Source organism: Podarcis muralis, chromosome 2, assembly GCF_964188315.1.
Source record: "Podarcis muralis chromosome 2, rPodMur119.hap1.1, whole genome shotgun sequence".
Classification (NCBI taxonomy): domain Eukaryota; kingdom Metazoa; phylum Chordata; class Lepidosauria; order Squamata; family Lacertidae; genus Podarcis; species Podarcis muralis.
The window spans coordinates 112503668-112528328 of NC_135656.1; the positions used below are offsets into that span (position 1 = coordinate 112503668).

At 45.9% G+C, this 24661-nt stretch overlaps 1 protein-coding gene across 1 annotated transcript in view; it reads left to right on the forward strand.

Annotated features, from left to right (window-relative positions):
* The window catches only part of SLC44A4 (solute carrier family 44 member 4), a 55840-nt gene that overhangs the window by 12216 nt on the left and 18963 nt on the right, over positions 1 to 24661 (forward strand). The window contains exons 2-10 of the mRNA XM_028719928.2: positions 8694 to 8742; positions 10931 to 11004; positions 12113 to 12191; positions 14859 to 14958; positions 17237 to 17365; positions 19486 to 19546; positions 21391 to 21496; positions 22270 to 22353; positions 22900 to 23012. Coding sequence (XP_028575761.2) covers positions 8694 to 8742; positions 10931 to 11004; positions 12113 to 12191; positions 14859 to 14958; positions 17237 to 17365; positions 19486 to 19546; positions 21391 to 21496; positions 22270 to 22353; positions 22900 to 23012 — 795 coding nt within the window. The remainder of the gene's footprint in view (positions 1 to 8693; positions 8743 to 10930; positions 11005 to 12112; positions 12192 to 14858; positions 14959 to 17236; positions 17366 to 19485; positions 19547 to 21390; positions 21497 to 22269; positions 22354 to 22899; positions 23013 to 24661) is intronic.

The following is a 24661-nucleotide window of genomic DNA, read 5'->3' on the forward strand; positions in this document are numbered from 1 at the left end:
GTAGTCATAGCGATCCATAGTTAAAAGGAGAAGTTGGCGAATGTGTCCTCTTTTTTTGCTCTTCAGACTATGGCATCCCTACCCATACAGTGATACCTCGGGTTACATATGCTTTAGGTTACATACGCTTCAGGTTACAGACTCCGCTAACCCAGAAATAGTACCTCAGGTTAAGAACTTTGCTTCAGGATGAGAACAGAAATCATGCTCCAGCGGCGCAGCAGCAGCGGGAGGCCCCATTAGCTAAAGTGGTGCTTCAGGTTAAGAACAGTTTCAGGTTAAGTACTGACCTCTGGAACGAATTAAGTACTTAACCTGAGGTACCACTGTATTATGGAAAATTCAAATGGTGACTAGACGTAGCTGAGGCTATTCAGAACCAAAAGATGTTTTTCAAAGGGATTCTCAAAGCAGGTTTGGACAACGGGCCTGACAGCAAACCAAGGTTTCGACTTCCAAAAACGTTCGAAAACCAAGGCACGGCTTCCAATTGGCCGCAGGAGCTTCCTGCACTCAATCGGAAGCTATGATGGATGCTCAGCTTCCAAAAATGTTTGCAAACCGGTGTTCGGGAGCCAAAACGTTTGAGTCACAAAGAGTTAGAGAACCGAGCTATGACTGTACTGACTCTGGCTGGCGCTACCCCTAGGCAGAGTGAGGTAGCTTGGTTGTCAGTAAAGCTCAGCAGGGACAAATTTGACTCAGTGTGTACTTAAAGGTGAACCTATGCAGTTTGCATTGTCCAAGGGTGTTATGTACTGAAGTTCTCACCCTGGGCCAGCAGGGGGATACTGTAGATAGTTTTCACTCAGGTCCACATATGCAAATAAGGGATTGAAAGTGACGTTCAGTGATTGGATAGTTACAGAAAGTGTTACAGTTGCGTTGTAGTGGAGCTCTATATAAGCAGGCTGGCTGAACCCTTCAGTCCAGTTGTGTTCTGGCCTGTGAATAAACAAGAGCTGTTTGAAGAATCGCTGTGTCGTCTGATATGTTCACCCACAACTTAACAAAAATTATACGCAAACTAACATACAGCCACCCTTTACAATTCACATGCCTCCAAATTCCGCAGCGCGGTTCTCTGGCCAAGTAAAGTGTACCAAAATGCCAGAGGAAGAAGTGGGCATAGAAACTCATGTAAACAATTTTACATTTGTGTTATAAGCTAGTTTCTAAACATACACACCCCTCTGCCTCCTCCATCCATACGAGCAAGAGTTGTTCCTGGAGTCCGAGGACACATTGCAGCCAGGCAAAAATACTTGAGGATATGAGGGGTGTGACTTGGAGAGACGGGGCGTCATCTGGGAGGAAGATTGAGGTTCCTCACATGAAAAAGAAACCTGGTAGTTCAGTCTGAGGGCCCACCTAGGCCAGGATCCTGTTCTCACAGTGGCCAACTAGGTGCCCCAAAATAAAGCCCAGAACCAGGACCTGAACATAGCAGCCTGTCTCCCCAGATGGCTGAGCAGACTTTATTTAGTTTGTATATTTATGCTCCCTTGGTTACATGACTTGAACACTAGCAGAATTAACCCTTACCTGCACACTGAATGATCCCTGCTGGTGCGCTTTCTTCCGCCATTTTATTACAGTGTTACCTCAGGTTAAGTACTTAATTCGTTCCGGAGGTCTGTTCTTAACCTGAAACTGTTCTTAACCTGAAGCACTACTTTAGCTAATGGGGCCTCCTGCTGCCGCTGTCTGATTTCCGTTCTCATCCTGAGGTAAAGTTCTTAACCTGAAGCACTATTTCTGGGTTAGCGGAGTCTGTAACCTGAAGCGTATGTAACCTGAAGCGTATGTAACCTGAGGTACCACTGTAAAAGTTCCCCACTTTTCTTGAATGAATGCATTCAGTCCTTCACGAATCTGTTCACTCTATTTTTTAAGTCATCTAAGTTAAGCAGTTGAGGAACTTTACAATGTACAAACCTAGCGTTGAGTCCTTAGCTGAACCGGGCTTCATCTATGCACCGGTGACCAGGTATTGGCCCTTGAATTGTAGAGCAGCCTGCTGCAGGCCACGTCTCTGATGACAAACTTGTCAGACTAGAAATCTGAGTGTTTCCCATGCTGAGCAGCCTGCAGAGGGAAAGCCTTCCTCTCTAGGGAAAGCCTGGAACGCTCATTGCCCTGCTGTACCCATTCATTTTATGCCCTTGCAGTCAACAGCAAACTAATGACCGCCCATAGCATTCCTCTTGCCGCATTGTAATTACTATGATTTATTCCTCCTTTGTCTGGTAAATGCAGTGTGCTGGAGTTGCGCAGGGCAATCGCAGGCCAAGGGGTAAGGGATTGCATCCTGTGGTCAGGTCTTGGGGAGGAAAAGGGGGAGGCCTTGAATCGGTGGGGCTTACAATCCGATCCTGCCTGTATTGACTACTACAGCATGCCACATGTGGGGCTGCCCTTAAAGTCAGCATGGGGTGGGGGTCAGAAGGAAGCCAGCAATAAATCACACTGTGCAAGTTGGAATTGACTCTTTGTTTATCTTGTGATTAAAAATCAACAACATGGGAAGGTGGTGTCCCGGATTTTGGCTTCAAAGTGTTGGAGGGTATGCCACAGAATGGCTCCTTCTGAGAGATTTGTGGGATATCCTTCTGCGACTCCTGGGTGGAGGCAACTGTTTACCTTATGCGCTTTCTGTGAAGAGAACCTCCCCGCTTCTGTGTTTACCTCTTTGCAAAGGATTACTACAGATTGCGGCTACTGTGTGTGTGTGTGTGTGTGTGTGTGTGTGCTCTGCTTCAAAACCTAGCAGTGGGAGCGACCTGGATGCAGAGCAAGCCCTAATACAGGCATGTCCAAAGTCCATTTCGGGGACCTATTCCGGCCGGCTGGTCAGTTTAATGCGGCCCCTGTGGCAGTTTATTTCCTGGTGTAAAATCCTAAAAAACCATCAACACTTCAATCCTAAAAAAAAAATCAACAACTTTGGTTAGCCCTTTGGTTGGCCCTCACGGCCCTTCACTTCATCAAATCCGGCCCTCTTTGAAAAAAGTCTGGACACCACTCCCCTAATACAACACCGGTCCTGAAAGACCTACATTGGCTTCCAGTACGTTTCCGAGCACAATTCAAAGCATTGGTGCTGACCTTTAAAGCCCTAAATGGCCTCGACCCAGTATACCTAAAAGAGCGTCTCCATCCCCTGGACACTGAGGTCCCACTCCAAGGGCCTTCTGGCGGTTCCCTCGCTGCGAGAAGTGAGGTTGCAGGGAACCAGGCAGAAGGCCTTCTGGGTAGTGGCGCCTGCCCTGTGGAACGCCCTCCCACCAGATGTCAAGGAAATAAACAACTATCTGACTTTTACAAGACATCTGAAGGCAGCCCACTTTAGGGAAGATTTTATTGTGTTTTTATTATGTTGGGAGTTGCCCAGAGTGGCTGGGGAGGCCCGGCCAGATGGGCAAGGTATAAGTAATGAATTATTATTATTATTATTATTATTATTATTATTATTATTATTATTATTATTATTATTATTGAAGGACCACACATATCTGCTATTTGGGTCCCTGAAGCACAGATTCACACAAAGCGGCAAAATGCTCTTGCAGGTTATTAACAGGATTTTTATTTGAAGTGCACATGCAGAACAAAGGCACAGGGCGATCAGTACGCAACCTGTACACAGTAGTCAGGGTGCGCCACTTTATATAGATTTGCAAAATAGAATATCACCTGATCTCTTGCAAGTCACCTGATTTCTTGTAAGTCACCTGATTTCTGGGAAATCGAAACTTATAATAAGTTCCTATATTACCATATAAGGTCTTGGTCTTTTCTCCCTCCTTCCTGCAACCTCCCTCATCCTGGTGTGACAATAAATCCTTGTTCTTTATCTCTATCTGTCCAGGCTAGACATTCTGAGGGGCCCATTTGCAATGTAACATTTAAGCATGTCCTTCAATAATAGAACAATTATATTGTAATATGCTCCTTCATTCATTCATTCATTCATTCATTCATTCATTTATTTATTTATTTATTTATTTATTTATTTATTTATTTATTTATTTCTAATGGGAACCTACCCAAAGGCTGCCTAGAAATGTCCCTTCATCCAAAGTGTAGCTATGTAGCTCTTAATAGGAGAACCTCATACCAGGCATATAACCGAGAAGGCTGAACTGAGAATCTCATGGAAGGCTTCCCACTGCATTTATTTATTTTATTGTTGTATGTGGGAAGGCCCCTGTTTTGATCCCTGGCGCCTCCAGCTATGGCTGGAGAAAACCTCGGCGCCTGAAACCCTGGAAAGCTGCTGCCGGCCAGTGCAGGCTATACTGAGCAATGGTCTGACTTGGAATAAGGCAGCTTCCCACATTTCCTTAGCTGATGGTTTTGATGTTGGAGCTTCTTGTATTTATCAGTGATGTTTTAACATGTTGTGATCCGTCTTGGGGAGAGCTATGCCCCCTGAAAAGTGTATTAGCAAACCAGTTAAAATAAATGAATATAACTCCACACCTATTGAGAGTCGTCCTTTTCCTATGCTGCAGAGAGGTTAAGGCATGGGTAGGCAAACTAAGGCCCAGGGGCCAGATCCGGCCTAATCGCCTTCTCAATCCAGCCCACAGACAGTCCGGGAATCAGTGTGTTTTTACATGAGTAGAATGTGCCCTTTTATTTAAAAGGCATCTCTGGGTTAGAGACGTCACCTTGCCAACAAAGGTCCGTATAGTTAAAACTGTGGTTTTCCAAGTAGCAATGTATGGAAGTGAGAGCTGGACCATAAAGAAGGCTGATCACCGAAGAATTGATGCTTTTGAATTCTGGTGCTGGAGGAGAGTCTTGAGAGTCCCATGGACTGCAAGAAAATCAAACCTATCCATTCTGAAGGAAGTCAGCCCTGAGTGCTCACTGGAAGGACAGATCCTGAAGCTGAGGCTCCAATACTTTGGCCACCTCATGAGAAGAGAAGACTCCCTGGAAAAGACCCTGATGTTGGGAAAGATGGAGGGCACAAGGAGAAGTGGATGACATGGTTGGACAGTGTTCTCGAAGCTACCAGCATGAGTTTGACCAAACTGCGGGAGGCAGTGGAAGACAGGAGTGCCTGGCGTGCTCTGGTCCAGGGGGTCACGAAGAGACGGACACGACTAAACAACAACACTGAGAGCCCACCCCAGGGAGTCGTCCTTTTCTTACACTGCAGAGAGGTTAAGAGGACACTACTGGCATCAGTTCTCGCAGGTGATTCATGGATGGTAAGATGCATTCAACGTTTGCATGTGGGTATCAGCTTCCATGTCTGGCACAGTGCCAAAATGAAAATGCCCAGGTGTGTGTGCTATATGCAAAAGACCCAAGGTGCTCAGCCAGTACCTGAGGGTTGATGTCATTCCGGGGAAGGAGCTTGTTTTCTGTGATGTTTGTATTCCACATCAGTGGCTGCTATAGTCTTTTCTTGCACCTGATGCCCTCCGTGGCTCAGGTTACAGTGGCTGTTTCCTGGTTTGAGTTTTACAGCTCTCCCTCGCTTATCTCTTGCTAATTGAGTCTAATAGCTTCGCTATCAGCGCTGCCATTGAACTCCTCCAAGTGACCTGCATGCCCCAAATTCTGCTCCCTCTACTTAGGAAACCAGACAATTCCAGGCTCTGGGTCTTTCTCAGAGGATATAGCTGTCAATGACTAATAGCCATGAATGCTTTTCTCTGCCTCCACAGTCTGAGGCAGTGATGTCTGTGAACACCAGTTTCTGGAAATCTCAGGCAGGTAGAGTGCTCTTGTGCTAGGGTCCTGCTTGAGTTTCCTACAGACACGTGAATCATTCCTGGTGAGGTTTGGCTTGGCTGTGACAATACTTCCCCGCAGATTAGGGGTGGGTATCCATGAAGCTGAGGCTCCAATACTTTGGCCACCTCATGAGAAGAGAAGACTCCCTGGAAAAGAGAGTGATGTTGGGAAAGATGGAGGGCGCAAGGAGAAGGGGACGAGATGGTTGGACAGTGTTCTCGAAGCTACGAACATGAGTTTAACCAAACTGTGGGAGGCAGTGGAAGACAGGAGTGCCTGGTGTCCTCTGGTCCATGGGGTCACGAAGAGTCGGACACAACTAAACGACTAAACAACAACAATCTATTGTGAGATTCTCTGTGCCCAGAAGCCTTATAGCCTGGGTAGGCAAACTAAGGCCCGCGGGCCAGATCAGGCCCAATTGCCTTCTGGATCTGGCCCACGGAGGGTTCGGGAATCGCCGTGTGGATTGCCAGCATGCGCATTCTTTCCCTCTCCCTCCCTATCCCTCACAAGGCGGCGGCGCCTCCTCCTCCTTCCTCCCTCCTCCTGGCTTCTCCCCGCCCTGCCTAGAGGAGGAAGGGGGCTGGGCTTTGTTGGTGCCAGCAGCAGCAGCAGCAGCGCTTGAGCAGTGGCCATTTTAAGCAGCCCCTCTCCGGAGCCCTTTCGTGCACCGCTCATCGTCTCTCCGCCGCTGCCAGCCCCTGCTGCTCGCAAGACACAGGTAAGCAGCCACCAGGGCTCGTGGTGCTCTTGCATCATTTCCCCCACAAAAAATATAGCCTGGCCCCCCACAAGGTCTAAGGGACAGTGGACTAGCCCCCTGCTGGAAAAGTTTGCTGACCCCTTATAGAAACTGAGGGGTTCCTGAATGCTTGGGGAGGGAGGTGAATTTTATTACTATTATTTATTTATTACATTCGTGTAACACCCTTCATCCAAAGATCCCAGGGCAGTTCACAGCACAAAAAATATGAAATGAGAACACAGCAAACTTTTTCAGCAGGGGGCTGGTCCTTGTGAGGGGCCAGACTATACAGTCATACCTCTGGTTACAGGCGCTTCAGGCGCTTGCGTTTTTTGGGGCTGCAGACCGCTGAAAACCAGAAGTACCGGAACGGGTTACTTCCGGGTTTCGGTGGTTGCACATTCGCAGAAGCACTAAATCGCGCCTTGCACATGCACAGAAGCGCCGAATCGTAACCCGTGCGTGCGCAGACGCGCCACTGCGGGTTGCAGATGCTGCAGGTTGTGAACGTGCATCCCGCACGGATCACATTCACAACCCGTAACTGTATTTTGAAAAAAATAATAATGAACCAATTCCTTTGCCTCACAAATAACCCAGAGGTGCATTTTAAATAAAAGGACACATTCTACTCATGTAAAAACATGCTGATTCCCGGATCGTCTGCGGGCCGGATTTAGAAGGCAATTGGGCTGGATCCGGCCCCTGGGCCTTAGTTTGAATAAAAAGATCACGCTCCCAATGAGGCGGAAGGAAGCAATCCTTCCACCAGGCCATATTTGCATGGCAATTTGACACTGGGGAAAATAAGGCAAGTATATAATCTGGAGAAGACGCTTCTCAAGTTGCCTGGGTTGTACAACCACAAGGGACTCTGGACATTCAGGGAAGGCTGTGGTTGCTTACCAACCAGTCTTTGTTGCATCCTGTTGCACTGTGTAACAGGCCGGCCGCTAGCCCATGAGGCAGGACCATAAAGAGAGAGCTGGACCATAAAGAAGGCTGATCGCCAAAGAATTGATGCTTTTGAATTCTGGTGCTGGAGGAGACTCTTGAGAGTTCCATGGACTGCAAGAAGATCAAACCTCTCCATTCTGAAGGAAATCAGCCCTAAGTGCTCACTGGAAGGACAGATCCTGAAGCTGAGGCTCCAATACTTTGGCCACCTCATGAGAAGAGAAGAGTCCCTGGAAAAGACCCTGATGCTGGGAAAGATGGAGGGCACAAGGAGAAGGGGACGACAGAGGACGAGATGGTTGGACAGTGTTCTCGAAGCTACCAGCATGAGTTTGACCAAACTGTGGGAGGCAATGGAAGACAGGAGTGCCTGGCGTGCTCTGGTCCATGGGGTCACGAAGAGTTGGACACGACTAAACAACAACAACATCATCCTAATTCCCCCCATTCCCCCCCACCCTCCCCTCCCCGACTTCCCTCAGCTCCTCTCTGGTTTTTCAGCACATATTATTCTCTGCATATTATAAAATTGTAAAGATCCTTAATTTATCTATCTATATGTCACCAATAAAAAGTTTGTGTATGTTTATTCAAAACTTGCCAAGGAGTTCAGTTCAATTTGTTGTTTCTTTAAGTATTTTGTAAAAGGTTCCCATTCTTCTTTAAAGTCACAGTTGTCCTTATCACGTAGTTTGTGTGTCAATTTCGCTAATTCCGCATAGTCCATCAATTTCTCTTTCTTTGGTTGGGATTTCCTCGTTCTTCCATCCTTGTGCTATTAAGACTCTTGCCGCCGTTGTCGCATACATAAAATGTTTTTTCAGTTTCCTTGGCAGGTCTTTCCCTACAATCCCTAACAAAAATGCTTCAGGCTTTTTTTACAAATGTTAATTGTAAAATTAAATCCTTTTCTATAACTGACATGGTGAGGGAAAAGAAAGTTTCTCCAAAGGCTCTGCGGTGGCTCTGGGTCTGAACAGGAAAACCTATATAAACCCATGGATGGCTCTGTTGGTAGAGCATGAGGCTCTTGATCTCAGATATGTGGGTTTGAATCCCACGTTGGGCAAAAAGATTCCTGCATTGCAGGGGGTGGAGTAGATGAACTCTGGGAGTCCCATCCACCCAGCTCTACAATTCTATGATTCCATAGCCTCCACATTTCTTGCTGGGACATAGTAGATATTTCCTCCTGTCCTCGATTTACCCACCCCCATCTCTCTCTCACCAGGGGACAAGTTGAAACATGACCCGACTTTCCACGGCCCCATCAAAAATAGGTAAGAAACGCTTTGCTCATGGACAGGTGAATTGGCTGCAGTCTAGAGTACTTGTGTGGTGCCTTTGAAAGCGGCTGGGAGGCAATGCGGCCTAAGAGGAGAATGGGCAGGCTTAGGTTCCAACTGCAGGGAACCTGTAGCCCTTCAGATGTTGCCGGATGACAGCTACCATCATCCATGATAGGAATGTGGGATTTATTATTATTATTATTATTATTATTATTATTATTATTATTATTATTATTATTACTACTACTACATTTGCAGCTAGGTCTATCCAACTGACCCTTTCTGAAACAATACAAGAACTGAAACGCTGCCATTTTGCACAGTTCTCCCTTACCCGAATGTTATGATGCTGTTCTCCAATCAATGCTTATAAAAAAACACATAAATTAGGGGAAAGTGTGAATAAAACTGAAAAATTTCCCATCTGTTTATTTGATTGCGTTTATTTGATTGCCTTTTCCTCCAAGGGGCTCGTTCATGGTTCTCCCCTTCCTCATTTTTTCCTCACAACAACCCTGTGAGTTGGTCAAAACAAAATAAAAAAATTCCTTCCAGTAGCATCTTAGAGACCAACTAAGTTTGTTGTTGGTATGAGCTTTCGTGTGCACACACACTGAAGTTGAAGTGTGCATGCACACGAAAGCTCATACCAAAAACAAACTTAGCTGGTCTCTAAGGTGCTACTGGAAGGATATTTTTTTTTATTTACGGCAGACCAACACTGCTACCTACCTATAACTAAACCTGTGAGGTAGGTTATGCTGAGAAGTTCTGACTGGCCCAAGGTCACCTAGTGAACTTCATCGCTGTGTGCGGATTCAAACCCTGTGGGATTAAATACTGTGGTACCTCGGGTTACAAACACTTTGAATTACAGACTCCGCTAACCCAGAAGTAGTACCTCGGGTTGCTTCAGGATGAGAACAGAAATCGTGTTCCAGCGGCAGCGGGAGGCCCCATTAGCTAAAGTGGTACCTCAGGTTAAGAACAGTTTCAGGTTAAGAACAGACCTCTGGAACAAATTAAATTCGTAACCAGAGGTACCACTTTAAGGAAGATGAGAACCGTGCACAGTCATACCTTGGTTGTCAAACGCCTTGCAACTTGAAAGTTTTGGCTCCTGAACGCCGCAAACCCAGTAATGAACGTTCTGGTTTGCGAATGTTTTTGGGAAGTCGAACGTCCGACACGGCTTCTGCGGCTCCTGTAGCCAATCGGAAGCCACGTCTTGAGCGCCTTAGTTTTCGGAAGTCGAACGGACTTCCGGAACAGATTCTGTTCGAGAACCAAAGTGTGACTGTATGCCACATTGAGCTCCTTGGAGGGAAAGGTAAGATATAAATGTAATAAATAAATGAAGATAAAATAAAGGAGAGCAAATGCTGATCGCATTCCCTGGACTGATTCACATTCTGGATATGGGAACATTGGTGATTTTGGCTCCCCGTCTCCTATATTCTCCAGTATCCCTAGTGATGACTCAGTTATGTGAAGAAAATTTGCCCTCTGGCCTAGTGGTGTGTGGTCAGTGGAATAGGGGGACTAGACTAGTCCCTTAAATGTTCCCCTGGCTCCTCCTTCCCAAACCCTACGGAAAACTTCACCGCACAGCACTTCTCTGGCCTGTTTAGAAGAGAAGAAGAGTTTGGATTTGATATCCCACTTTATCACTACCCGAAGGAGTCTCAAAGCGGCTAACAATCTCCTTTCCCTTCCTCCCCCACAACAAACACTCTGTGAGGTAAGTGGGGCTGAGAGACTTCAGAGAAGTGTGACCAGCCCAAGATCACCCAGCAGCTGCATGTGGAGGAGCGGGGAAGCGAACCCAGTTCACCAGATTATGAGTCTACCGCTCTTAACCACTACACCACACTGGCTCTCTTGTTTAGAGTAATTCTCCCCTCCTTTTAATTGTTTCTTCCAGGGTTGGGCCTTCAGAGAAATTTAAGCTGTCTAGTTCAGGCAGCTTCCTTCGTCACCCAGGCGTTCTCCATGTGTCCTAGACTACAACTCCCATCAAGCTGGCTGGGGCTGATAGGAGTTGTAGTCCAGAACATCTGGAGGTTGCTGAAGGCTGAGCCTAGGGTGAGTGTTTTTGGGGTCCGAGCAGACTCCTCCATCCCCATTTCTGCTATTTATTCACACGTGTCCGTGATCTGTCACCGTCCTTCTGTTCCAGGAGCTGTACTGACATTATCTGCTGCTTTATCTTCACGGTTTTCATTGCTGGCTACATCGTGGTGGGGATTCTGGGTAAGTAGTGCTAAAAGCAACAGGGCTTGGAGATGAGGGCAAGGAAGGTGAAATCAAGTTGGGAGCTATTGTTTCGCCAGGCAGACGCAGTTTGTCTGGAAGCTCTGCCAGCTTCAGTACATGACATGCGAACCAAATTCACTCAGGTTGTTTTCTTTCTTTCTTCTATTTTTTTAAAAATAGATTTTATTGATACATCAGATCAACAACAACAAAACAGAAAAACAAAACAAAAACAGTATACAGCAATAAAACAAAATTAAAAATTAGACAATGACAGTAAAAGTTACAACCAACAAAACTTAAACATTTACACCACATAAATATAAATAACGTAAAGTTTTGACTTCCTTCACCCTGATATCAGCTTTTCAATTTATTTCTTTTCAACTGTTTCCTTTGTGAATTATTGTTATGATTGCCTCACATACATAACCTAAGAATCATAAACCGTCTTGCAGAAATTAATCAAACACTCAGGTTGCTTTCGTTTGCACGCTTGATTTTGGGCACAATCTCTGTTCAGTGCCAGCGGAAGTAAATAAGTTGCAAAGTGCTGCCCTTTGCGCTAAGACACGTTTTACCATTTACAGACACCGTATTAGTAAGAGTCTTCAGCATAAAAACAAAAAACTGCAGTGTTATGGGCTAGAAATTTTCTGTGTATTTTACTAATGCCCTGAGACCTGAAAGAATATACTGTATTGATCCTTGACACAGACCCTCCAAGTGTCCCTATTTCCCAGGGACAGTCCTGGATTTACAGAAGCTGTTCTAGTTTCTGATTTGATCCCGGAATGTCCCACTTTTCCTTAGAATATCCCGATTTTCATTGGAAAAATTTTGGAGGGTATGGAATAGGATGTCCCAAGGCTTTTTTCCCAGCTGGAAATCACCAGATCTCAGTTCCGGCACCTCTCAGGTGCCATTATAAGAGAACAAGGGAGGTGTTCATGGTGAGTTCCAACAGCTCTTTTTCTATAAAAATAGCACTGGTCATTGTCCCGCCTTTGAGTCCACCCCTAAGCAACACCACCTCACAGCGCCTCTGTAAAAATGTGAGCGCCTTTCCTCACTCCCATTATCCTTTGTTTCCTCTCAATTCTAGCCTGGCTGTACGGTGATCCCCGGCAGGCTATTTATCCCAGGAATTCAACTGGAGCATATTGCGGAATTGGCGAAAACCGGTAGGTACAGAGACCCACGGGAAAGAAGGGGGAACCAATGGCAAAGGGTGCATTGTCACGGGGAGCATGTTTAGTAAGCGCACAAGGCTAGAATCCATGGCCAGAAAAGTACCTTGGCCTGGCAGAGCCATTTTCTTCCTCCTCCTTTTCCTCACCGACTTAACTTGTTGTTTTTAGTTTTTGCTTCCTTCTAACATTCGTGTTTCCCCTTTTGTCGACAGTCGAGTCTTCCAATGAAGCCGCTGCTTCACCTTTTTCTTCTTCATTTTACGCATTGGCTGTGTCCTTTTCCCGGTCTCTTTCTTTACATGACTTGCACCCACCTTCTATTGGTAAAACCTATTTGGTGTTTTGCAACTTTCTGACTAGTTGCAGGACCTTAGCCAGACCTAGCAGAGTAAACGCAGAATCCACGGAAGCAATTGGCAACTTGGCTGCAGACAGGATAGACGAAGCAGGAACCAGGAACTTGTAGTTAGGTCTTTATTATATACAGTGGACTATTTACAGGAACAGAACACGGATCTTTAGCTAGCTCTCTCTGATACGACTCACAACTCCTACACTGACACACAGAACTCTGAACTCTGAAAATCTCTTGCTAGTCAAAAAACACATCTCAAAAATGCGTTTGTTAGGAGAAATTCACACTAAAATTTACACTTTTTTAAAAAAAAAGAAAGAAAAGAAATTTGCACATCACTGCGGAAGTGTGGAGAATGGAATTTGAAATTTGTTGTTGTTGTTTAGTCGTTTAGTCGTGCTGACTCTTTGTGACCCCATGGACCAGAGCACACCAGGCACTCCTGTCTTCCACTGCCTCCTGCAGTTTGGACAAACTCATGCTGGTAGCTTTGCAAACACTGTCCAACCATCTCGTCCTCTGTCGTCCCCTTCTCCTTGTGCCCTCCATCTTTCCCAACTCCAGGGTCTTTTCCAGGGAGTCTTCTCTTCTCATGAGGTGGCCAAAGTATTGGAGCCTAAGCTTCAGGATCTGTCCTTCCAGTGAGCACTCAGGGCTGATTTCCTTCAGAATGGATAGGTTTGATCTTCTTGCAGTCCATGGGACTCTCAAGAGTCTCCTCCAGCACCAATTCTTCAGCGATCAGCCTTCTTTATGGTCCAGCTCTCACTTCCATACATCACTACTGGGAAAACCATAGCTTTAACTATATGGACCTTTGTTGTCAAAGTGATGTCTCTACTTTTTTAAGTAAGGAATTTGAGATAGAATGGGAAAATTCAAGAATTAAAACAGATATTTCCTTCCATCCCTAACTTGTGATGATTTGAGCTCGTTGATGGTATCATGGCGGTTGTACATGATCCAACTTTCAGTATTGGCCGCATCTGCACTATATGTTAAAAGCACCGTGATACCAGTTGAAATAATCATGGCTCCCCCTAGAGAATCCTGTAAACTGTAGTCTGTCAAAGGTGCTGAGAGTTGTTTCCCTCACAGAGTTGCGGTTCTTAGAGCTCCCTGGGAAGAGTGATTTTCACTTGGATAGCTCAGTTGGTAGAGCACGAGACTCTTCATCTCAAGGTTGTGGGTTCGAGACACATGTTGGCCAAAAGATTCTTGCATTACAGGGGGTTGGGCTAGATGACCCTCGTGTTCCCTCCCAACTCTACGGTTCTATGATTGTTAAACCACTCCAGGGTGCATTTAACCCAATTTTTGTCCATGCCCCAGTGGACGTTGCCCCTCCCTGTCATTTGCCCTGCGAAGAAAGCTTCGTTTAGCCCTTGGCCCCTGAATTGTTGACTCTGCCCCTGCCTAAGATACGGCCTCCCCTGATGGAATTCTTCCATATTGCCGAACTAACAGGGAGGATAAGAGGAGATATGGTACAAAAAGTGAATAAGGAGTGGGCTGTCTTTAAGGAATACATCAAAATTTATGTGGAAAAAATAGAATTTCTGACAGATATTGAGTGAATCCAGAAAATGATTAGAGTGAAAGGAGAGCAAAGTCAAGATAGAAGAAGAGATTAAAGAAATAATGAAATGCATTTAAGCTAGTTGGAAAAATAAAGGAGCGTAACAAGAACGGCTGGAAGTCAAGTCACTTGGTGGGTGTCCGTGTGGGGTAGGTGTGTAGGTATGTTGATATGTACAGTACAGTGGTGTTGTTGTTGTTTAGTCGTTTAGTCGTGTCCTACTCTTCGTGACCCCCTGGACCAGAGCACGCCAGGCACTCCAGTACAGTGGTACCTCGGGTTAAGAACTTAATTCATTCTGGAGGTCCATTCTTAACCTGAAACTGTTCTTAACCTGAAGCATCACTTTAGCTCATGGGGCCTCCCGCTGCCGCCGGAGCACGATTTCTGTTCTCATCCTGAAGCAAAGTTCTTAACCTGAAGCACTATTTCTGGGTTAGTGGAGTCTGTAACCTGAAGCATATGTAACCTGAAGCGTATGTAACCTGAGGTACCACTGTATAGGTAGGTATTATATAGAGTAAAGTAGGTATGTTTTATGTTATGAAAATAAGGTAGTGTATTGTGTATGTGTATTGTGTAAATGTATATGTATGTGTTTTATATGTTAGTAAAATTTATATAAATAAAAAAGAAAGAAACGAAAAAGATATGGCCTCCCCTCTTCTCCCTACCCTCTTAATTATTTAATCTGGGTTTGTTTCACTCTCTCCGTGTTTTGCAGAGGTAAACCTTTCGTTTTCTACCTCAACATTATGAAATGTGCCACAAGCTTCAACGTCATATCAGCTGCGATGAGCGGATTGCAGTGCCCTACACCTCAGGTAAGAAGAGTGGGCGGGCTCAGGAGGGGTTCCTGAGATGGAGCTGGCTGTAGCAGAAAGCACTTCCTCATGTCCATTTTGTTTCGTTTCCCTTCAACTTTATCTGCCCACTGCCGATTTTCAAATTGCATTACATCAGCCTTCTTTCCAGACACCACCGGGGGATTGAACCCAGGGCTACTGCGCATTGTTGTGAACAAAAATTGCCCTTTTCCCTTATGTGGTATCCAAGAGCCAATATAGAGTCCTTACATAGGTTCCCTAATGGTAGGAGAAAATAACAGAGGCCAACCAGAGAATATTGAGAAGCGAAACAGCTAGTAAGCCTGATCTTTATTGATCTGTTGCAACAGGGTGCTCCCCTCACCCGCAGGAGAGGAGGAGGAACCCAGAACAATGGCGCGCAAAGCCTTATAAAGACTTTTGAAATTGCCACCCTGTAGATCAAGACCATCCCCAGAAACATCATACATATATCACAGAAGGGGTGTAACCTAAGACCACCCCTCAGATACATCACACCTACATCACAGAAAAGGCGGTCTAAAACAGAAATTTGAATGTTGTTTTTCTCCTGTCGTTGTTTATCTCCTGTCTGACAGGTTACTTGATTGGATTGCCTGGGGAGCCTGGCCGGTCTTTTGTAATGATAAATACTTAGTTCCTGGGCCAGGTCACAGTCTCACACCCTATTCATATCTTAAATGTGCCCTTAAGACACGATTTGTGAGGAAAGAGACAATGGGGAGGTTTCCCTCTTTGACCTTGCAGAGAAAACATTTGCTCAGTTTAGGAATCAAAATGGTTCCAGGTTGGTCTTCCTGTGTACAGGCTTGGTTGGTACACTTATAAACATTGCCATATATGCAAGACCATAAAATTCCTATCACAGCATGGAATGTGCTCTTTCCAACTGAGTCACAACCCTTCCCTTGTGCGCTATGTTGATGATGATTATGGCAGGAAAAATGTGTTGATGTGCTCATCCTTTATATTTGAAGCCGACTCTTCTATCTCTTCCGTTATTAAATACAGTGGTACCTCTGGTTGCGAACGGATCCGTTCCAGAGGCCCGTTCGCAACCTGAAAAGAATGCAACCTGCAGCGGCGCGTCTGCGCATGCGCGGGTTGCGATTCGCTGCTTCTGCACATGCGTGTGACGTTATTTTTTGCATATGCGAGCGTCGAAACCCGGAAGTAACCCTTTCTGGTACTTCCGGGTCGCCGCGGGATACAACCTGAAAAAACGTAACATGAAGCAAATGTAACATGAGGTATGACTGTAGTGGGAATAATAAATCTTGTTGAATATCTATAACAAAAAGGTGGGGAGGAAATTAATGAAATAAGAGCAATAAGAACTTAGGATTCATAACCTGATGGATCCCAACAGTTTGAAATATTACAGACTAGGAGGCTCTGGTCTTATTTAAAGACATCACCAACCAAACCTGGGCCAAAGCATATTAACCTGTGTACATAAGAAAAAGAAACTGAAGGTCAAGATGGCTGAGAAGAAAATACAATCTAAAATAACTGTTACTGCCAGCTCCCAAGGTAGGAGACACACAACAGCAGAAATTCATCCCAATGCAGATCTGAAAGATTTGATAGTTAACATGGACAAAAATATAAATTATAAACTGGATTCAATGAACAATAAGATTGAAGAAAATTTTAAAATAATAATAATAGATCTTCAAGGTCAGGTAAAAGACCTGGCAATAAAAAGTAAGGAGCTAGACAAAACAGTTCAGGAATTGAAAACCAAGACAAATAAACAAGAAGAAGTGTCCAAAAGGATTCAGAGCGACAATAAAGACCTGAGGAAAAATAAATAATAAAGTTGTAAAATAATAACAAGGAAGTCACGCACGGGTGGAGGGAAGACACAGGGCAAGAAATAAGAAATGGATAAATGTTGGTACATAATGAAATGTGAAAATGTCAATTTACGAATATAATGTATATGTATCATTATGTACAGATTTCATATATGCAGTGCAACATAATAAATAAATAAATAAATAAATAAATAAATAAATAAATAAATAAATAATAAGATGATTATGGCACAGGAGTAGGGCCATTGTAAAAAGTTGGCAACCCAAACTGCCAGAGAGGGCAAAACCAAGAAAGTGAGCAGTTGGGTGCCTTGACTTCTCCCAGACTCCAGACGTGACAGCTGGAAATTCTGTCAGATCAAAACAATCGATAATCTTTGCAAACCCCCTCCAGCGTTTGTTCCATGCGCTTGCCTTCCTTTCCCTCTCTCCAGATCTGCGTCCCGTCCTGCCCTTCCAAGTTTTGGGCAGTGCCTCCGCAGATTATCCAAAAGGATAAACCTGAGGACATATGGAACCAGACCCTGTGCCAGCCCACGATTAACCTCACGACGACCAGCCTGGTAAGTTGGCACCTTTTATTACGGCAGGTTAGTTCTTCACCCCCACCCATTTCTCCACTCCGCAAGTGTACAGGCCATAAGAAGAGATCCCCGCTGGATCAGGCCTGTGGCCCATCTAGTTTGGCATCCTGTTCTCGCAGGAGCCAATCAGATGCCTTGATGGGAAGCCACAAGCAGAACCTGAACACAACAGCCCTCTCCTCCTTGTAATTCCCAGCAGAAGTATATTCAGAGGTCTTCTTCTTCTTTGGCAATCACTCGTAGCTGAGTAAGATTGTCTTCCATAAACACGGTTTTAACAATGAGCCCGTAAGTGATTGTGGAGGCCAGTTCTGGATCCACACGTCCTTCCACAGTGGGGACATTGGTTTCCGGGCGGTAGTTGATCATGGTGAGGGTTTGCCAAGCGTGTCTTCCTCTTAGCACATTTCTCCCTTGCGTCCTGAGTTTGAGTGTCTTCAAAGCCCATGACACCTCTGGTAAAGGCTGTTCTCCAACTGGAGCGCTCGCAGGCCAGTGTTTCCCAGTTGTCGGTGTTTATACTACATTTTTAAAGATTTGCCTTGAGAGAGTCTTTAAACCTCTTTTGTTGACCACCAGCATTACGCTGTTTCCATTTTTAAGTTTGGAATAGAGTAGTTATCTCTATTATTTTGTCCATAAGTGACTGTGGAGGCCAGTTCTGGATCCACACATCCTTCCACAGTGGGGGCATAGGTTTCCAAGTGGGAGTTGATCGTGGTGAGGGTTTGCCAAACATGCCTTCCTCATAGCTCGTTTCTCCCTTTCTCCCTGAATTCTTTGAAGTTCATGACAGCTTTTGTCGAGGTTATTCTCCAATTAGAGCGCTCGCAGGCCAGTGTTTCCCAGTTATCAGTGCTTATACTACATTTTTTTAGATTTTGTTTTCCACCGATATTTCGCTTTCCATTCTTAAGTTTGGAATAGAGTAGTTGCTTTGAAAGATGGTAATCAGGCATCCACACAATATGACCGGTCCAACGAAGTTGATGTTGAAGAATCATTGCTTTGACACTGGTGATATTTGCTTCTCCCAATACACTGGCATTAGTTCGCCTGACTTCCCAGGTGATGTGTACATTTTTTCGGAGACACTGTTGATGGAATCTTTCGGGGAGTTGGAGATGGCGTTTGTAAGTGGTCCATTTTCACAAGCATATTCAGAAGTATACTGCCTCCCACACCAGAGGTGGAAAATAGGCGTTGTGGCTAGTAGCCATGTAGAGCCTTCGGTATAGGTAAAAGGACCCCTGACCATTAGGTCCAGTCGTGGCTGACTCTGGGGTTGCGGCGCTCACCTCGCTTTATTGGCTGAGGGAGCCGGTGTACAGCTTCCGGGGCATGTGGCCTGCATGACTAAACTGCTTCTGGAGAACCAGAGCAGCACACGGAAACGCCGTTTACCTTCCCGCCGGAGTGGTACCTATTTATCTACTTGCACTTTGACGTGCTTTCGAACTGCTAAGTGGGCAGGAGCAGGGACCGAGCAATGGAAGCTCACCCCGTCGTGGGGATTCGAACCGCCAACCTTCTGATCAGCAAGTCCTAGGCTCTGTGGTTTAACCCACAGCGCCACCTGCATCCCTGGAAAGCCTTATAGTCCCCTTTTAAAGCCATCCAAATTAGCGACCACCGCTGTCTCTTGTTGGGAGCGTTTGCCTTGTTTTCCTGCTCTCCTTCTGAATAGGGATGGAGGAGATATTTGATTCAGCACACATTTAAAGCCGGATCTGTTGCATTCTCACTTTCCAAAACAATACACAAACAAAACACGGCTATAGCCTTCGAAAATTGCACCTGCCTGAATTGTGCAAAGCAGTCCTCCAGCCAACAATGTTTACAAAAAATGAGGCATAGAGGGAGCATAAAAATGAAGGTATTGGTGAGAATAGCATGCAAAATCACATCACAGTAAGGGAAGTTGCTTGCCAAAAGTGTCAACGTTGCATAGAATAAGTGGGTTAATTAGGAGAAATTTGCACTAAATTGGTGGGAAGAGCCACGTTGGCTGAAAGATTTTTAGATGGTGGCGGTGGGGATATCTTGAATGAATGAAACTGCACCAGAAAGCAAGTTTTAACTTCCTGTTTAATTCACAGAGTGTGTCAGAAATTCTCAACCTGCAACTTTGTCCAGAATTCACTGTCCCGTCCGAGCCAGGTGAGCACGCAATCTGGGTCCAGTCCGCTCACCAGCCCCCAGCCCTTTAACTGACATTTCATCTACCTTGATGAGCGGCGCAGGAGAGAATTCTGCTGGGTCTTTCGTGGCTTCAGCACTGCCAAAAGGAAAAGCAATGCTTAGCAAAAAAATTCCCTACTGTACAACTTTCAGTGGGGCTTGGACCCTCTCTGTACCCTGAGGCCAAATGGACCAGTGGTCTAACTCTGTATAAAGCAGCTGTTTATGTTCCGAGGAGGAGTTTTGGGAGCGAGGACTTCTCGGTTCAAGGAAAATATTGCAGTGCATGTTTGAAATATGTATGCGTGATCTGTGTGTGTGAATTTCATGTGTGTTTGAATTTGCTACTGTGATTTTATAATTTATTCAGCCAAGAGTTCGTATCAAAGAGCCAGTGTGGTGTGGTATCATGGTTAGAAGTGGATAGACTAAGGTCCAGGTTCACTTAAGGGACCTTGGACCAGTCATTCCCTCTCAAGCTAACTTTCCTACCTTGCAGGGTTGCTATGGGGATTTTTTTTTTAAAGACAAAATAGAGTGTGAGGTAATAACTCAGTGCTTCCATGTGCTCTGTGAATAGAACGGATGTCGGACTGATTTCTTCCCAAAGCTTTTTATGTCTCACCCCACGCTTTCATTCATATTTTGTTGTTTGAATACCATTAAACCAGGGGTCAGCAAACTTTTCCAGCAGGGGGCCGGTCCACTGTCCCTCAGACCTTGTGGGGGGCCAGACTATATTTGGGGGGGGGGAGAGAACGAATTTCTATGCCCAACAAATAACCCAGAGATGCGTTATAAATAAAAGGACACATTCTACTCATGTAAAAACACGCTGATTCCTGGACCGTCTGCAGGCCGGATTTAGAAGGTGATTGTGCTGGATCCGGCCCCCGGGCCTTTGGCACCGGGCAATCACCTCCCAGGCAGGCCTTGCACACAGCAAGCATAATGTAATAAATGAATATCTGCCCTTATTCCCTTATGGGGGACACAAGAGCCCTTATAGAGTCCTTCGTAGGTTCTCCATCGGTAGGAGAAAATAACAGAAGCCAACCAAAGAATATTGAGAAGCAAAGCAGCTAGTAAGCCTGATCTTTATTAACGCTTGTTGTAAACAAAATCTGCCCTTTCCCTTATGGGGTATCAAAGAACCTGTATAGAGTCCTTAAGTGGGTTCCCTATCGGTAGAAGAAAATAACAGAGGCCAGCCAGAGAATATTGAGAAGCAAAGCAGCTAGTAAGCCTGATCTTTTATTGAACTGTTGCAACAGGGTGCCCCCTTCACACACAGGAGGAGGAGGAGGACCCAGAACCAAGGTGTGCCCGCCCTTATGTAGACATTTTTAAATGCCCGCCTTGGAGTCCAAGACCACCCCCAGATACATCATAACTCTGCTCTGTCCATTCCCTTGCCTGCTTGCTTGCTTGCTTGCTTACTGCAAGGCCACCTCAGCTCCTGGCAACCAGCACCCCCTGGCCAGCCCCAGAGGCACCCTTCACCTGGGGAGCTTGTAGCCAGGGCTGCTGCAACAAATAGCCGTGCAAGCCTTTGGGAGGCAGAGACGTGAGAGGGCATCAGAGGAGGGAGGGAAGGAAAGAAAGAGGGACAGAGGCCAGTGTTGCCCTCGTTCAGTGCTCAGAATGGGGCAGAGTTTTAGGCATGGCATCAAAATCTCATGAACACCACCCTCCAATATGGGGTGTAATTGGCCCCAAGGCCTGGGATCTTGCCAGCGTGATGACAGCAACGCTAGGCCTGCTCTGCCGATGTCCCGCATCTTCATGAATTGACCCTAATCTACATCTATTTCTTTTTACAGTACTGAGCCGTTGCTTCCCTACTTTTAACATCTCTCAGGCTGAATCCTTCAATGTGGGCGGGATGGATAAAAATAAAACTCTGGACACTATCAAGAATGGCACAGAGTAAGTCCTTTGACTCCCTGGGCGAACTTCAATGAATTCCTGGTTAAATTGGGTATCGGGATTTTTGTTAGGGATTGTAGGAAAAGACCTGCCAAGGAAAATAAAAAGATTATTTATGTATGCGACAACGGTGGCAAGAGTCTTAATAGCACAAGGATAGAAGAATGAGGAAACCCCAACAAAAGAACAATGGCAAGAGAAATTGATGGATTATGCAGAACTGGCGAAACTGACATACAAACTGTGAGACAAGGACAACTGTGACTTTAAAGAAGAATGGGAACTTTTTACAAACTACTTAGAAAAACAACAAAATGAACTGGACTCCTTGGCAGGTTTTGAAGAAACATACACAAATTTATTGACTGTTAATATAATAGATAGACAATTTAAGGTTGTACAGTAAACCACCAAAAGGTTGGTGGTTCGAATCCCTGTGACGGGGTGAGCTCCCGTTGCTCGGTCCCTGCTCCTGCCAACCTAGCAGTTCGAAAGCACGTCAAAGTGCAAGTAGATAAATAGGTACCGCTCCGGCGGGAAGGTAAACGGCGTTTCCGTGTGCTGCTCTGGTTTCCAGAAGCGGCTTAGTCATGCTGGCCACATGACCCGGAAGCTGTACGCCGGCACCCTCGGCCAATAAAGCGAGATGAGCGCCGCAACCCCAGAGTTGGCCACGACTGGACCTAATGGTCAGGGGTCCCTTTACCTTTACCTTTACCTCCTGCCCCCCCCCCCTTTCTCATAGCTACCTTTATGATCCCTTGTCTCTGCAGACAGCTGTTGCAGGCTCTGGGTGCCAAGAACCTTGGACTGAAGATCTTTGAGGATTTCACACGGTCGTGGTATTGGATCTTGATGTGAGTGGCTGAAAAAGTTGAGAAGGGAGTAGCTTTGTGGAGGAGAGGCCAGCAATGATTTGTGCATTACTGCATACAGCATGTGGGTGGCTCTGGAGGCTGAAGGTGTATATGGCAACGATCTTCAACTGGGAGTCCCCAGATGTTATTGGACTCCAACTCCCATCATCCCCAGCCAGCTTAGCTGAGGGTCAGGGATGATGGGAACTGTAGTCCTACAATGACTGGGGGAACCCGAAGGTTGGCAGGAGTACAAAAGGCCTTCAGGGAAAGCCCGCCTCCCCTTAAAAAGCCCAGCGATGATTGGCTGCGCTCAGTGGTGCTGGCCAAGTGGAATGGCATGGCATGGAATGCTGGAAACCGGGTGGGTGGCAGGCCGGGATGGAGTATTCGGAGGAGGGTGTGTGGCTGACTGACCGCTACCCAGTTGCGGCTGGAAGTTGGCGGTTAGATTTGGGGTTGGCTGGGTGAGTGCATTTTTCAGCAGACGTTGGGAGATCACCTCTGTGCTCTGACTCTCCCTTACCTTGTCTTCCTTCCCTCCAGAGGGCTACTGATTGCCTTGGTGCTGAGCCTTGTATTCTTGCTGCTGCTACGTTGCATCGCTGGGGTTCTGGTGTGGATCCTCATTGTTGGGGTGCTGGTCGCCGCGGCCTACGGTGAGTAACGTGGTGGGGATTGGCCAAAGTGGAGGAGCCAAAGCGAAGAAGGCCACAAGCCTACATCTCCCTGATTTTCCCCGAGGAATCCTGGGAGGTGCAGTTTTCCCCTCACAGAGCAATAATTCCCCAGCGTCCTTAACAAACTACAACTCCCAGGATTCTTTGGGGGATGCCACACAATTTAAATGTGCACTGAATGCGCTTTAAGTGCGTGGTGCTGTTGACATCCGTCTGTCTCGGGAGACCATGGAGGAGTGCGCCTTTGGAAGTGAAGTCAAACCGCTGGAAGATTGCAGAGGCTGCTGTGGCTGTAGAGACCGATACGGGAGAGACATGTTTTGTTGTAGCTGGGGCAGATGAAGGCGTCCGGTTGTGCTGTTGCAGACGCACCATGGAATTTCTTCTCTCTGCTCTCCTCCCGGGGGTCATTCCTCCTCTGGCCACCTGACTCTTTGTCACCAGGCCCTGCGGTCATCTGCATGGGATATTGATTGATTGATTGATTTTTACAATATAACATAATGATATGTTTTACAGTGGTACCTCGGGTTACATACGCTTCAGGTTACAGACTCCGCTAACCCAGAAATATTACCTCAGGTTAAGAACTTTGCTTCAGGATGAGAAGAGAAATCGGGCTCCAGCAGTGCGGCGGCAGCGGGAGGCCCCATTAGCTAAAGTGGTGCTTCAGGTTAAGAACGGTTTCAGGTTAAGAACAGTTTCAGGTTAAGAACAGACCTCCAGAACGAATTAAGTTCTTAAACCAAGGTACCCAAGGTGTTTTTATTTGTCTTGGCAGCCATTCAGAGTGGCTGGGGCAAGCTAGCCAGATGGGCGGGGTATAAATAATAAAATTATTGTTATTATTATTATTCCCACATGGTAGGGTTGATGTTGCCAGCCTTCCTGTCATGTGTGTTGTGTGGATCCTTCTTTATCCCACATGAATTTGTCTGTTTCCGATCTCCTCCACACAAAGGGAGGGCAAGGGATGAGTTGGGGAGCATCAGAAGCCGAGAACCTTTACCTGAGAGAAATCTTTTTCTTGGAAGGTGGGAAGTCCAAATTCCCAGGGCGAATTAAAGCCCTCGATTTGAGCAACGACAAAAACCTCATCTCTTCCGTATACAGTCATACCTCGGAGGTTGAATGGCATCCGTTCCGGAAGTCCGTTCCATTTCCAAAATGTTTGGAAACCAAAGCGTGGCTTCTGTTTGGAAGCTCCTGCAGCCAATCAGAAGCTGTGGAAGCCCCATTGGACATTTGGGTTCCAAAGAAAGTTTGCAAACCGGAACACTCATTTCTGGGTTTGCGGCGTTCAGGAGCCAAAACATTCGACTCGCAAGATGTTTGGGATCCAAGGTATGACTGTATCGGTCTCTACAGCCTCACAGGCACTATAATCTCCAGCAGCGGAGAGGCACGTGCCTCTGTTGTTTCCCGAGACAGACGGGTGCCAACAACAACTCAAGCAGGCTGGCTCTGTGTGTAAAGAGCATTGCCAGGACAATTAACAACAGGGGCCGTTCTCCTTTTTTTTTTTAAAAAACCTTGTATTATAAATAAATATATATTATTTTGTACATTAATGCTGGAGACTGAACCAGATACAGTGGTACCTCAGGTTAATAACTTAATTCATTCCA